This window comes from Bufo bufo, chromosome 2 (assembly GCF_905171765.1).
Source record: "Bufo bufo chromosome 2, aBufBuf1.1, whole genome shotgun sequence".
Classification (NCBI taxonomy): Eukaryota; Metazoa; Chordata; class Amphibia; order Anura; family Bufonidae; genus Bufo; species Bufo bufo.
In genome coordinates this window covers 16830164-16845676 of record NC_053390.1, presented here as the reverse complement: position 1 = coordinate 16845676, position 15513 = coordinate 16830164, and the positions used below count along the sequence as shown (strand labels likewise).

The following is a 15513-nucleotide window of genomic DNA, read 5'->3' as shown; positions in this document are numbered from 1 at the left end:
TGTTTCATCATTCCATATCCGGCTGTATTGTATGATAATTAGTGTGATACCTGTGAGATATGACTAATTTTCTTAACTACGCTCCGAAAGATGTGATTCTTCAGCCTGCACCTGGACTTTTTATCAAGACCCTGAGAGTCCTTTTATCTCTATGTGAATTGATGTTCACCCTATTTGTATCTATGTATATTTGTTGTCTATAACCATGTCATTTTGTTGATTTGACCATACATCCATTGATTGTATTTTTTCTGTACTTACACAGTTTGAAAAAGGCTATTTCAGCCGAAACGTCACACAAAGTGTAACTTTGCCGCATCACAATAAATGCCAAGAACACCAACGCAAATTTTGCTGGAGTTTTGTTTGATCTGTCAGGAAGGGGGAAATGGCCCGGATGTGAAGTGGTTAAAATATGTGAAAATGGCTTCTCTCCTGTGTGACTTCTCTCATGTGTAATAAGATGTGATTTATTTGTTGTTGTTTTTGTAATCAAAATCATTTTTATTGATTTTCAATAAAGGTATTAACAAAATAAAGATTTTGTATACAACAAATATCTTGTCAGTCCATACATCAGAGTCTTTCCAATATAATGAGAGTGTCACCATTATAACATGAAAGCATCGTAGTACAGAATAGAAAAATAGATACATGTTAATATAAGGATACAGGACATTGCAGAATTAATGTTAGATTATAGTATACCACCTAACCAACCCCCCCTCCCCCCTTTACTTGATCCAGCAGAGAGATAGTTGCAGTACCTTTATTTCTCTATTATGTCTCAGGAAGGCCATTTCAATGAGAGCTGAAATTAAAGTGATTTAACGACATCTCCCATTCGACAGATGTGATTTATTTGAAAAACATTTCCCACATTCTTAACACTAACATGGTTTGTCTCCTGTGTGGCTTCTCTGATGTGCAACAAGATGTGATTTTCGTGTAAAACATTTCCCACATTCTGAACAGGAATATGGTTTGTCTCCTGTGTGAATTCTATTATGCATAATAAGAGCTGGTTTATTTGTAAAACATTTCCCACATTCTGAACATAAATATGGCTTCTCTCCTGTGTGAGTTCTCTCATGCACAATAAGTTGTGATTTCCGTGTAAAACATTTCCCACATTCTGAACATGAATATGGTTTGTCTCCTGTGTGATATCTATGATGTTTAACAAGATCCGATTTATTTGTAAAACATCTCCCACATTCTGAACATTTATATGGCTTCTCTCCTGTGTGAATTCTCTCATGTGCAATAAGATTTGTGCTCCGTGTAAAACATTTCCCACATTCTAAACATAAATATGGTTTGTCTCCTGTGTGAAATCTTTGATGATTATAAAGGGCTGATTTATGTGTAAAACGTTTCCCACATTCTGAACATGAATATGGATTCTCTCCTGTGTGAAATCTTTGATGTTTAACAAGATCTGATTTTTGTGTAAAACATTTCTCACATTCTGAACATGAATATGGTTTCTCTCCTGTGTGAATTCTCTCATGGTTAACAAGATCGGATTTTTGTATATAAGTATTTCCACATTCTGAACAGGAGTATAGCTTCTCCTCTGTGTGAGTTCTTCTTTGTGTAGAAAGGTCCAAGCTTTTTGTGAACTGTTTACCACACTGAAGTCTTTTACCCCCTTTCTGAGCTGTACCTGTGATAACAACATGCGATTGTTGAGGAAAAGTTTCCTCATTATATGATAATTCTGTACTGTGAAGTCCTAGATGCAAATTAAGGTTTTCTCCTGAAGAGTGCTGCATTATATCTTCGTCTTCTACTTTATAATTTCGTAACAACATGGCGTTTTCCTCGGAATTCTTACTTGGAATTTCTGTTAATGTAAAAAAAAGAAATTTGAGGTTTTTATTTTATCAAACTATTAAGCAGACAAATTTAAAAAGTTCCTGTTAGGCTGGAAGTGGATCCAGCAGGAAGGAGCGGTAAAATCCATTCATTCCACTCATTGTGGCAAAAAAAAAAAAAATGCTCCCAAAATTCCTTTTGCTATTCCAATCTGATAAAGCCTTTCAATAACATTTTCTTACGTCCTGGTAGAGTCCAAGCTTTTGGTTTACACCTGATCACTAGAGATGTCCCGAACTATTCGCCGGCGATGTTCGGTCCGCCCCCTATTCGTCATCATTGTGTAAACTTTGACCCTGTACCTCACAGTCAGCAGACACATTCCAGCCAATCAGCATCATACCCTCCCTCCCACCTCCTGGACAGCATCCATTTTAGATTAATTCGGAAGCTGCATTCTTAGTGAGAGGAGGGACAGTGTAGCTGCTGCTGATTTAATAGGGAAATCGATAGCTAGGCTAGTGTATTCAGTGTCCACTACAGTCCTGAATGACTCATCTGATCTCTTCTGTAAGGACAGCACCCCAAAAAGCCCTTTTTAGGGCTAGAACATCATTCTGCTTTTTTTTTTTCCTGTGTAATCTAATTGCAGTTGCCTAACTGCCAGCGTGTGTGTCAGGCTCACAGCATATACTGTGCCCACTTGCCCAGTGTCACCACTCATATCTGGTGTCACAGTAGCTTGCATTAAAAAAAAAAAAAAAAAACTTTTTTGACTGTAATATAATAGCAGTCAGTTGCCGGCACGCGCGTGTGTTTCATGCCCTACAAGTCCATAGTGTCACTTCAGCGCACCTCATATCTGGTGTCACAGTTGATTACATTTAAAGAAAAACAACAATTTTGACTGTGAATAAATAGCAGTCAGTTGCACACACGTGTTTGTGTGTTTAAGGCCCAGCTGCAAGTGTATAGTGTCACTTCAGCGCCATTCATTTCTGGTGTCACATTCGATTACATTAAAAGAAAAACAACAATTTTGACTGTGAATAAATAGCAGTCAGTTGCCTGCACGTGTTTGTGTGTTTAAGGCCCAGCTGCAAGTCCATAGTGTCACTTCAGCGCAACTCATTTCTAGTGTCTAGAGAGGAGGAGGAGACAAGTTGGAAGCAGGGGGAGGTCGTCGCAAGGAGCTAGTGGCACAGTCAGACAGCATGTATCGGCACCCGGGGTCAGCCAGACAGCACGCCAATCAACACATGCTGCTGCCACCACCAGAATGCCGTCATTGCAGAGCTCAGCAGTGTGGCATTTTTTTTGTGTGTCTGCCTCTGACAACAGCGATGCCATTTGAAACTGAGTCGTGGGAAGTCCAACACCCACCTAGGTACAACTGCTTTGCGAAGGCACATGATCGCACATCACAAACGCCTATGGGATCAACACATGAGTACAAGCAGCACACAAACTCAAAGCCGCCATCCTCCTCCTGGTCCAGCATCTTCAGCCACGTCAACCACTGCTGTCCTCCTTGCCCCCTCTCAACCATCCGCCACTCCGTCTCTCACCTTCAGCAGTTCCTGCTCATCTGCCCACAGTCAGGTGTCTGTTAAGGACATGTTTGAGCGTAAGAAGCCAATGTCAAAGTCACCCCCTTGCCCGGCCTCTGACAGCTGGTTTGTCTGAACTCTTAGCCCGCCAGCTTTTACCATACAAGCTGGTGGAGTCTGAGGCGTTCAAAAAATTTGGAGCTATTGGGACACCGCAGTGGAAGGTACCCGGCCGAAATTTCTTTGCACAAAAGGAAATCCCCAACCTGTACTCGATTGTGCAAAAGGAAGTAATGGCATGTCTGGCACACAGTGTTGGGGCAAGGGTCCATCTGACCACTGATACCTGGTCTGCAAAGCACGGTCAGGGCAGGTATATCACCTACACTGCGCATTGGGTAAACCTGCTGACGGCTGCCAAGCATGGAATGCGTGGCTCTGCAGAGGAGTTGGTGACACCGCCACGACTGGCAGGCAGGCCTGCTGCCACCTCCTCTACTCCTCCTACTCCATCCTCTTCCATAACCTCCTCGGCTGAGTCCTCTTCTGCTGCTGCGTCTTGCGGCAACGGCACCCCCCCAGCTCCCCAGAGGCTATTCCACATCCCGGATACGGCAGTGTCACGCCGTCTTGGGGTTGACTTGCCTGAAAGCAGAGAGTCACACCAGACCAGCACTCCTGTCCGCCCTGAACGCACAGGTGGATCAGTGGCTGACTCCGCACCAACTGGAGATCGGCAAAGTGGTGTGTGACAATGGAAGAAATTTATTGGCGCCATTGAATTTGGGCAAGTTGACACATGTGCCGTGCATGGCACATGTGTGTAATCTGATCGTACAACGCTTTGTGCATAAGTACCCAGACTTACAGGACGTCCTGAAGCAGGCCAGGAAGGTGTGTGGCCATTCCAGGCGTTCCTACACAGCCATGGTGCACTTTTCAGATATCCAGCGGCGAAACAACATGCCAGTGAGGCGCTTGATTTTCGACAGCCCGACACGTTGGAATTCAACACTCCTAATGTTCGACCGCCTGCTCCAATAAGAAAAAGCCGTCAACGAGTATTTGTATGACCGGGGTGCTAGGACAGCCTCTGCGGAGCTGGCAATTTTTTTGCCACGTAACTGGACGCTCATGCGCAATGCCTGTAGGCTCATGCGTCCTTTTGAGGAGGTGATAAACCTAGTCAGTCGCACCGAAGGCACCACCTCGCCAGTGCAGAACCCCTTTAAAGGTAGCAGGTGCAAGGTCTTGAAAGAGTCAAATAGGAGAGCCTTCGTATCCAATTTGAGTACATTCTCTGGCTTTCTTCATCACTTGTTCTTTTTGTGCAAAATTTAGGAGTTCGCATATTATATCTCTTGGTGGGTCATTTGGTTTGGGCCGTAATGCTCTAGGGTCAGTGTAAATCGCTCTTATTGATGTTTGGCGCACACTTAATCCAAATACAGTTGCAAGAAAAAGTATGTGAACCCTTTGGAATTATATGGATTTCTGCACAAATTGGTCATAAAATGTGATCTGATCTTCATCTAAGTCACAACAATAGACAATCACAGTCTGCTTAAAACTAATAACACACAAATAATTAAATGTTACCATGTTTTTATTGAACACACCATGTAAACATTCACAGTGCAGGTGGAAAAAGTATGTGAACCCTTGGATTTAATAACTGGTTGAACCTCCTTTGGCTGCAAAAACTTCAACCAAACGTTTCCTGTAGTTGCAGATCAGACGTGTACAACGGTCAGGGGTAATTCTTGACCATTCCTCTTTACAGAACTGTTTCAGTTCAGCAATATTCTTGGGATGTCTGGTGTGAATCGCTTTCTTGAGGTCATGCCACAGCATCTCAAGATTGAGGTCAGGACTCTGACTGGGTCACTCCAGAAGGCGTATTTTCTTCTATTTAAACCATTCTGTTGTTGATTTACTTCTATGCTTTGGGTCGTTGTCCTGTTGCAACACCCATCTTCTGTTGAGCTTCAGCTGGTGGACAGATGGCCTTAAGTTCTCCTGCAAAATGTCTTGATAAACTTGGGAATTCATTTTTCCTTCGATGATAGCAATCCGTCCAGGCCCTGACGCAGCAAACCAGCCCCAAACCATGATGCCCCCACCACCATACTCCACAGTTGGGATGAGGTTTTGATGTTGGTGTGCTGTGCCTCTTTTTCTCCACACATAGTGTTGTGTGTTTCTTCCAAACAACTCAACTTTGGTTTCATCTGTCCACAGAATATTTTGCCAGTACTGCTGTGGAACATCCAGGTGCTCTTGTGCAAACTGTAAAAGTGCAGCAATGTTTTTTTTGGACAGCAGTGGCTTCCTCTGTGATATCCTCCCATGAAATCCATTCTTGTTTAGTGTTTTACGTATCGTAGATTCGCTAAAAGGGATGTTAGCATATGCCAGAGACTTTTGTAAGTCTTTAGCTGACACTCTAGGATTCTTCTTCCCCTCATTGAGCAGTCTGCGCTGTGCTCTTGTAGTCATCTTTACAGGAAGGCCACTCCTAGGGAGAGTAGCAGCAGTGCTGAACTTTCTCCATTTATAGACAATTTGTCTTACCGTGGACTGATGAACAGCAAGGCTTTTGGAGATACTTTTATAACCCTTCTCAGCTTTATGCAAGTCAACAATTATTAATCGTAGGTCTTCTGAGAGCTCTTTTGTGCGAGGCATCATTCACATCAGGCAATGCTTCTTGTGAAAAGCAAACCCAGAACTGGTGTGTGTTTTTTATAGGGCAGGGCAGCTGTAACCAACACCTCCAATCTCATCTCATTGATTGGACTCCAGTTGGCTGACACCTCACTCCAATTAGCTCTTGGAGATGTCATTAGTCTAGGGGTTCACATACTTTTTCCACCTGCACTGTGAATGTTTGCATGGTGTGTTCAATAAAAACATGGTAACATTTAATTCTTTGTGTGTTATTAGTTTAAGCAGACTTTGATTGTCTTTTGTTGTGACTTAGATGAAGATCAGATCACATTTTATGACCAATTTGTGCAGAAATCCATATCATTCCAAAGGGTTCACATACTTTTTCTTGCAACTGTATAAGAGACTATACACATTTTTATCCCCCAATATAACTCTTACCACAGAGTAGACTATGTTCTTTCCTCGGCGGCACAAATACATCTATGCACAGATGTGCGAATTGGCTCAATAATCCATTCAGATCCCTCACTCAGTATACGTTACATACTGTCCTCCAGACTCTTCTCCCAAGACCTACATCTGGCATTTAAATGAGACACTATTAGATAGAACAGATATAAGAGGAGGGGAGAAAGAAGGCTGAAGGAATTGTTCTCCACTAATGAGACAGGCGATATATCACCTCATATATTATGGGAAGCCCATAAATCGGCTATAAGAGGGGAGTTTCTCTCTGTAGCCTCTCATCTCAATAAAGAACGACGTGTGAAGATAGCACTATTATATGACAAGATTTCTAGACTGGAATGTGCCCACAAACGCACTCGGAATAGGAACAGGTTAGAGGAATTATCAGCAGCAAGAGCTAAACTTCAAAAGATCCTGAATGTGCAGTCTGCAAAATTATATTTATCTTTCAAACATAAGTTCTTTGCCCATGGGAACAAACCAACAAAATTCATGTTAGCAATGTTGCGACAGAGCAAACGCAAGTCAAGAATCCTGCTATTAAACACACAAACAACCTGCTACTAAGAGATGATGTTAGTATAGAGGCAGCCTTCCAAAGTTTCTACTCTGAACTTTATAATATCAATGAGACAGATATTGAGAATCTTACGGCTAAAAAACTTGAATTAATGAAAGAATTCTTAAAAAAGATACACCTACCTTCTATAACTACTGACCAAGCTTCTAAATTATGCACACCTATCACAATAAAAGAAATAACCTCAACACTGAAACAAATGGCCAAAGGGAAGTGCCCGGGACCAGATGGTCTACCACTTCTATATTATTCTACCTTAAAGATATTCTGTCGCCGTTTAGGCTTCAGACATTTTATTTGGCCTTAATAGGCTCTCCCTTTCCACCTCAAACTTTAAACGCCCACATTACACTGATCCATAAACCTCAGAAAGACCCAACTTTATGTTCCAGCTAAATACCCATCTCCTTGCTGAATTTAGATCTCAAAATATATGCCAGAATACATCTTCCAGAATAAAGCCTTTATTACATCCCGATCAGACAGGGTTCGTACCAGGCCGAGAAGGCAAAGTCAACACATATAAAATAGTGAACTCCATGGCTCTGATAAAGAGGAGAAACAGCTCTATGGTCTTATTGGGGACAGATGCAAAAAAGGCCTTTGACAGAGTGGCTTGGCTTTTCATTAACTGTACTTTGGCTAGGATGGGATTCCCTAAGACGTTTATCAGAGCAGTTAATATCTCGATCTCTCAGCCGCCTCCGACACACCATCCAGGGTATGAATATTTCTCTCTAATCACCAAGCTTTTTGCCCATATATTTTGCCTTTGCTGATGCATAGCTTGAGGCTTACTTTTTATAGTGGTCTTGGTGGTTCTTTTCATTTTTCTCATCCTGCATTATTCTTTTCCCTGGTCTCTTGGTGTGCTGACCTCTCGGCCCCCTCTTGGGCCTTGTTCCTCATCTTTGTATCTCACGTTTGTGCTGCCTTTTACCATTATGTATGTAATTTTCTTACATTGTCAATAAAGTTTATTCGATTTTCACCTCGTGAAGATTGTGGTTCAATTTTTGGGTAGTATCCCTATCATCTCCTAGCAACCATGCGTGAAAATCGCACCGCATTCCCACTTGTTTGCGATTTTCACGCATCCCCATTCATTTCTATGGTGCCTGCGTTGTGTAAAAAAAAACGCAGAATATAGAACATGCTGCATGAAAATCACCGCTCCTGTGCACAGCCCCATTGAAATGGATGAGTCTGGATTTAGTGCGGGTGCAATGCGTTCACGTCACGCATTTTACCCGTGCGGAATTCTCGGCAGCGTGAAAGGGGCCTAACTCCTGGTCTCCAACCTTCCTCTCTTGGCTAGGTCGCAAAAACATGTTTAATACTCTAATAGTCCCCAAAATCACATACTTATTACAAGTATTGGCAATAAAAGTACCCCGTCGTTTCTTTGACTCCTTACGCAAAATATGCTCCTCTTGTGTATGGGGTCCCACTAAACCTAGGATCTCTAACGAGATTCTCCTGCTCCCGTTTAATAAGGGAGGAATCGGCTTCTCATCCTTAAAAAGGTATTGCAGAGCAGTTCACCTTGGTGGGGTGGTTGACTGGATTAGAAGGCCTGCCTATAAACACTGGGTGTTATTAGAGGAAAGCTTAGCAAAGAATCCATTGAGAGCCCTTGTGTTTTCTCTCCCACAGATCCCTAAAGACAACTCTCTCTTCCAGACAACCTTCTCGATCTGGAAACCTCCTGAGATAAGAGAGCTGTGCTCTAGAGACCCCTCACCTCTTCTAACCATAGGAGACTGTCTAACGCCCTGGCTACTCCTCCCTACCTCCTCAAATAAGAGACTCCAAGGCTCCACCACATGAACTACTGGACCAGGATGGGGTTATCATAGACGCATCAGATCTAAGTTTCAGCTAACACATCTGAATGATTTACAATATGCCATTATTCGATCACCCCTTAAAAAAGCTTTAATCCAGACAAATCCATTGCGCACACACATTTGGTTTGAGAAACTGCTGGCTCAATCACAACACCCTAATAAACTAATCTCTAACATTTCCCAAAACTTAATTTCAAAAGAAACTCCGGCTTTTCTTTACTACTTGAGAGAATGGGAAAGGGACCTAGGAGTGAAATTCTCAGACACAGACACCCAATCTATTTTAACAGCACCCAAACTTACATCGCGCTGCACCACCATACAGGAGAATACTTATAAAGTTATATCCAGATGGTATTTGACACCTGCTAAGCTAAAAATGAGGTCTTCAGAAGAATTATGTTGGAGATGCAGTACCAAGAAAGGCACCTTTCTCCATATATGGTGGTCCTGCTCGAAGTTAGAGATCTTCTGGAAACAGATCTTTGACTGCATAAATAGCATTTTCAAGCAGGGTAACACCAAATGACCACTTTGCCCCAAAATTGCACTACTCAATTTAATACCCGATATGCTTACAAAGCCAAAGTCTTATGATTGCTTCACATTGGAAATCTTAGGCAGTTCGTTCCATTGCTCTATGGCTGGATAAGGTTGAATCCATTTCTAGATTAGAAGAACTTTCACACTGGGAACAAAGATCACATCATAAATATAGTAATATATGGAAGCTGGGGACAGATTGGAGAACCAATGGATAGACTTGGGTGGTCTTCACTCCTTCCCTTGTTTGCGTTGGCTGCACCCATATTCACTTTCTTAACAGCCTGTAGTGGTTAGCCCCCACAATGATGTACTAGAGAGAGGCTGACCAGCGGTAAATAGATACGACCTACAGACTTTCAGATTTCTCTCCCACCTCCATTAGGGAAGCTTCACTTACTCGAGCTGCTTACAAGACCCCCCCTCAACCTTCCCCTCAAACTCTCCCTTGTCCCCCCCCCGTCTTTGTTGTCTGTTTGTATGCCCAAGTTACTTCTTAGCTAATTTGCGAAACTTAATTTGATCAAAAGAATGGTCAGAGAACACCCAAGTTTTCTTTGATTGGAGGGACAGCTACAAGTCCTCGTTTAGCACACTGACCTCCGACTAAAAGTACCTGTTTTAGGTATACCAACTGTATTAGAAACCTTTGATTATATGCAGATTTACCAATATGCGTTTGTTCATCTTTGGAAATTAATTTTAAAAAAAGAGTAACCATGGGCGTGGGAAGAGTAACCATCTCAGAAAGTTTAGGGCCAACGTGTGATGTGCAGACGACTGGGTCAGATCATCTCCACAGTGGCCGGTCTTATGGGGTGTTGTGGGTATGTAGCGGTTATTATCTAACAAAAGTGGCCCAAGGAAGGACAACTGGTTATCTGGAGACAGGGCCATGTGTCCAAGGCTGACTGATGTGTGGGGGGTGAAGACTATCTGGTCCAATAAATGGTAATTGTACTCCCAGAGTCAAGACCGTAAACACAGAACCCCCGAGGGGAGTGGAGAAAGGGAGCTAAAACGTAACCTTTACTTATAATGACTAAAACATGATAAAAGCACCAAAGTAAATAAACAATCTGCATAAACACAAAACCCCCCAGTGAAGGAAGATTATTCAAGAAATGAATCGGAACGTCCTTGCCAGTTCAGACGTACCCCGTACACGACAGACCAGGCAATAGTTCAAGCTCAGAAAGTCATGTCAGATACTGTGATGATGTAGCCGGGTATCTTCATGCATAGACAAAGCAGGGAACAAATATCCCTATTCAACCCTGGGTATGGGGGGGAAGGGGTTGCTAGTGTGACCCTGCCTGTCTATACAGAGCACCCGCCCCGAAAGGGGCGACTCCGTTCCGGATACCGAACCCTAGGATCGGGCGGTATCCCTGGATCGGGGATTCTGTGTTTACTATCTGGTCCGATCCCACAGAAGAGCTACTGTACAGAAAAGAGCTGACAACATCACTGCTGGTGATGATAGAAAGGTGTTAGGAGACACAGGACATCACTTGTAGTGTAGGAGGCAGTGTAGCCGCAGAAGAATCACAGTATCCACGAGGACCCCTGTCCACCAAAAGTGCGCGCCTGAGCATCAAAAATGGAGTAACTGAAGAACACAGCCTGGTCTAATGAATCAGGTTACATCATGTGGACAGCCAGGAGATTTTGCGTCACTTACCTGGGGAAGATATGGCACCAGGTTCACTATGGGAAGAAGACAAACCTATGTGACATGTACCACCAAGTACCACCATTCATGGATGCCTCCTAATGGCAGTGCCCTCTTTCAGCAGGATAATGTCCGGCCACACTGCAAAAACTGTGGGACTGAGGAACATGACAAAGATCAGGATGTAGACTTGTCTCCAGATTCCCAGATCTCAGTCCGTTTGTCCTCTGTGGGATGTGCTGGAAAACAAGTCCCATCCATGGAGGCCTCACCGAGCAACTTACAGAACTTGCCTTAGAAGCTGATCTCCCCTTGTCTGTAGACATAGGCTATGGTCACTGAATGAACGTGAGGAGAATCGCTCTAAACTCCCTCCCATGGTGAGAATCCTCCTCCTGAGCCGTATTCTACCTCCCCTGAAGTGGGAAAGATGCAGGTAGCTCCCATCCTGATGGACTTGTATCTGAGGCAGTTACTATGGGATTCCTTTTACCTATCGCTCTCCGTCGTCTGCTCAGCTTGAATCTGTCCACCTTCTGTTCTGTTCTACAGCTGCTCGGGAGCTGGAGAGGATTTCTGGTCTACTGTGCACATGCTGTTAAATGAGTCGAGCCGCAGAGATGTTGGTGCAGGAGAAACACAGGAGGCGCCACTGAGCGACTGCAGGTCTGAGACAGGATGGACAGTAAGGACCATAAGGGCGTTACAAAACTGTGGCTAAATAGCAACACACAGTTCAGCTCTGCACGCCACCCGCACCGCTATCCCTACCTACTGGCATGATCTACCCTGACTAACAGCCCACAACTTGGCAACGGTCCCTAACTTGACTAACTGCAGGAGCCTAAACCTAGTGGGGTAAAAGAGTAGTCAGACAGAAAGAGGTCAAAACCAGACAGTCAAAACAAGGACTGGATCAGAATCCAAAAGTAAGTTAAAATCAGTCCAAACCGGAGAGATACGTCACAGCACAAACAAGATACAAACACAGAGTCAAATACCAGATGTGGTCAGAGCCAGCAGATAACCTCAGAGGAAATATTCAGCAATCAGAAGCAAGGTCAGGGACAATCTAAAAATCAGAATGCCAGGCATCTAGACAGTAGTACAACACACGCCAGTGAGGCTTAGAAGACCAATCACAGGCACCTGTTGCCAGCAACAGACTGTTAAAATGGCCCACCTCAGGAAGCATGTGACACCGGCACCGAGCCTGATTGGCTCTGCATCCCTGATAAAGGAACTAAACAACTCCGGCTGCACCACAACAGAGAGGCCAGGCTCACTGCTGGAGCACGGACAGGTGACCATCTGACAACTACCTTAGATTCTGACCCACTGCAGGAAGATGAAGTCCACAGCTCCAGGGTGGAAGACCTAGAAGGCCAGTTGTGGAATCCCTAGCACATTACAGGAAGGCACCTTTGGAAGAGACAGATAATGGATCCTCCTATCCCCCTTCCCTAGTAACTGGTCCTCCATTACATGTCACTGCACACACGTGTACACACTGCACATGACGGCTCTTACCTTGTGATATAAGAGGCTGGTGCTCCTCTATTACATGTCACTGCACACACGTGTATACACTGCACATGACGGCTCTTACCTTGTGATATAAGAGGCTGGAGCTCCTCCATTACATGTCACTGCACACACGTGTATACACTGCACATGACGGCTCTTACCTTGTGATATAAGAGGCTGGTGCTCCTCCATTACATGTCACTGCACACACGTGTATACACTGCACATGACGGGTCTTACCTTGTGATATAAGAGACTAGTGCTCCTCCATTACATATCACTGCACACACGTGTATACACTGCACATGACGGCTCTTACCCTGTGATATAAGAGGCTGGTGCTCCTCCATTACATGTCACTGCACACACGTGTACACACTGCACATGACGGCTCTTACCCTGTGATATAAGAGGCTGGTGCTCCTCCATTACATATCACTGCACACACGTGTATACACTGCACATGACGGCTCTTACCTTGTGATATAAGAGGCTGGTGCTCCTCCATTACATGTCACTGCACACACGTGTATACACTGCACATGACGGCTCTTACCCTGTGATATAAGAGGCTGGTGCTCCTCCATTACATGTCACTGCACACACGTGTACACACTGCACATGACGGCTCTTACCTTGTGATATAAGAGGCTGGTGCTCCTCCATTGCATGTCACTGCACACACGTGTATACACGGCACATGACGGCTCTTACCCTGTGATATAAGAGGCTGGTGCTCCTCCATTACATGTCACTGCACACACGTGTATACACTGCACATGACGGGTCTTACCTTGTGATATAAGAGGCTGGTGCTCCTCCATTACATGTCACTGCACACACGTGTATACACTGCACATGACGGCTCTTACCTTGTGATATAAGAGGCTGGTGCTCCTCCATTACATGTCACTGCACACACGTGTATACACTGCACATGACGGCTCTTACCCTGTGATATAAGAGGCTGGTGCTCCTCCATTACATGTCACTGCACACACGTGTATACACTGCACATGACGGCTCTTACCTTGTGATATAAGAGGCTGGTGCTCCTCCATTACATGTCACTGCACACACATGTATACACTGCACATGACGGCTCTTACCCTGTGATATAAGAGGCTGGTGCTCCTCCATTACATGTCACTGCACACACATGTATACACTGCACATGACGGCTCTTACCTTGTGATATAAGAGGCTGGTGCTCCTCCATTACATGTCACTGCACACACGTGTATACACTGCACATGACGGCTCTTACCTTGTGATATAAGAGGCTGGTGCTCCTCCATTACATGTCACTGCACACACGTGTATACACTGCACATGACGGCTCTTACCTTGTGATATAAGAGGCTGGTGCTCCTCCATTACATGTCACTGCACACACGTGTATACACTGCACATGACGGGTCTTACCCTGTGATATAAGAGGCTGGTGCTCCTCCATTACATGTCACTGCACACACGTGTATACACTGCACATGAGGCTCTTACCTTGTGATATAAGAGGCTGGTGCTCCTCCATTACATATCACTGCACACACACGTGTATACACTGCACATGACGGCTCTTACCTTGTGATATAAGAGACTGGAGCTCCTCCATTACATGTCACTGTACACACGTGTATACACTGCACATGACGGCTCTTACCTTGTGATATAAGAGGCTGGTGCTCCTCCATTACATGTCACTGCACACACGTGTACACACTGCACATGACGGGTCTTACCTTGTGATATAAGAGGCTGGTGCTCCTCCATTACATGTCACTGCACACACGTGTATACACGGCACATGACGGCTCTTACCTTGTGATATAGGAGGCTGGTGCTCCTCCATTACATGTCACTGCACACACGTGTATACACTGCACATGACGGCTCTTACCTTGTGATATAAGAGGCTGGTGCTCCTCCATTACAGGTCACTGCACACACGTGTATACACTGCACATGACGGCTCTTACCCTGTGATATAAGAGGCTGGTGCTCCTCCATTACATGTCACTGCACACACGTGTATACACTGCACATGACGGCTCTTACCTTGTGATATAAGAGGCTGGTGCTCCTCCATTACATGTCACCGCACACACGTGTATACACTGCACATGACGGCTCTTACCTTGTGCTATAAGAGGCTGGTGCTCCTCCATTACATGTCACTGCACACACATGTATACACTGCCCATGACGGCTCTTACCCTGTGATATAAGAGGCTGGTGCTCCTCCATCATGGCCTCCTTGTACAGATCCTTGTGTCCTTCTATATACTCCCACTCCTCCATGGAGAAATAGACAGTGACGTCCTGACACCTTATAGGAACCTGACAACACAATGACACCGTCATCACCCAGACCCCTCCAGTGCTGTTACTGGAGAATTTCCCAGCATTCCCAGCAGTGTCACCTCTCCAGTCAGCAGCTCTATCATCTTGTGGGTGAGTTCTAGGATCTTCTGCTCATGTATCAGGGGGTGAGGGGGAGGCTCTGTGATGGGGGGAGGGGTCCTGCTCCGCACTCCTGACTCCTGGAGATGGATGATGGGAGTCACACAGTCCCCCGATGTCTTCTTCACTATTGTGTACTCCTGTGGATGGAGAGAGACACTTAGGGAATAAACCCTTCAGGGGCCATGTGGTCTCCTCCGGCCCTCTCCTCCTGGTACAACGTGCCTACTTACCTCCTCATGGCTCCTACAACATGACTATCGGTCACATGACACATCACTCACCATACTGGGGGCTGATCTTCAGGTTCTCCGTCACTTGGAGGGTCTGGAGGCCGTTCTCCAGGACCCTGGACTCTTCCTA

General features: G+C 44.8%; 1 protein-coding gene across 1 annotated transcript; it reads right to left on the bottom strand.

The window, feature by feature from the left end:
- Positions 1 to 786: 786 nt before the first annotated feature.
- On the bottom strand, positions 787 to 14957 carry LOC120992045 (gastrula zinc finger protein XlCGF17.1-like). Its single transcript, XM_040420805.1, has 3 exons — positions 14904 to 14957; positions 912 to 1849; positions 787 to 845 (listed from the first exon to the last, which is right to left on the bottom strand). Exons 1-3 carry the CDS (start codon positions 14935 to 14937, stop codon positions 828 to 830), a joined length of 990 nt encoding a protein of 329 aa, XP_040276739.1. The 5' UTR covers positions 14938 to 14957; the 3' UTR covers positions 787 to 827.
- Positions 14958 to 15513: the final 556 nt, after the last annotated feature.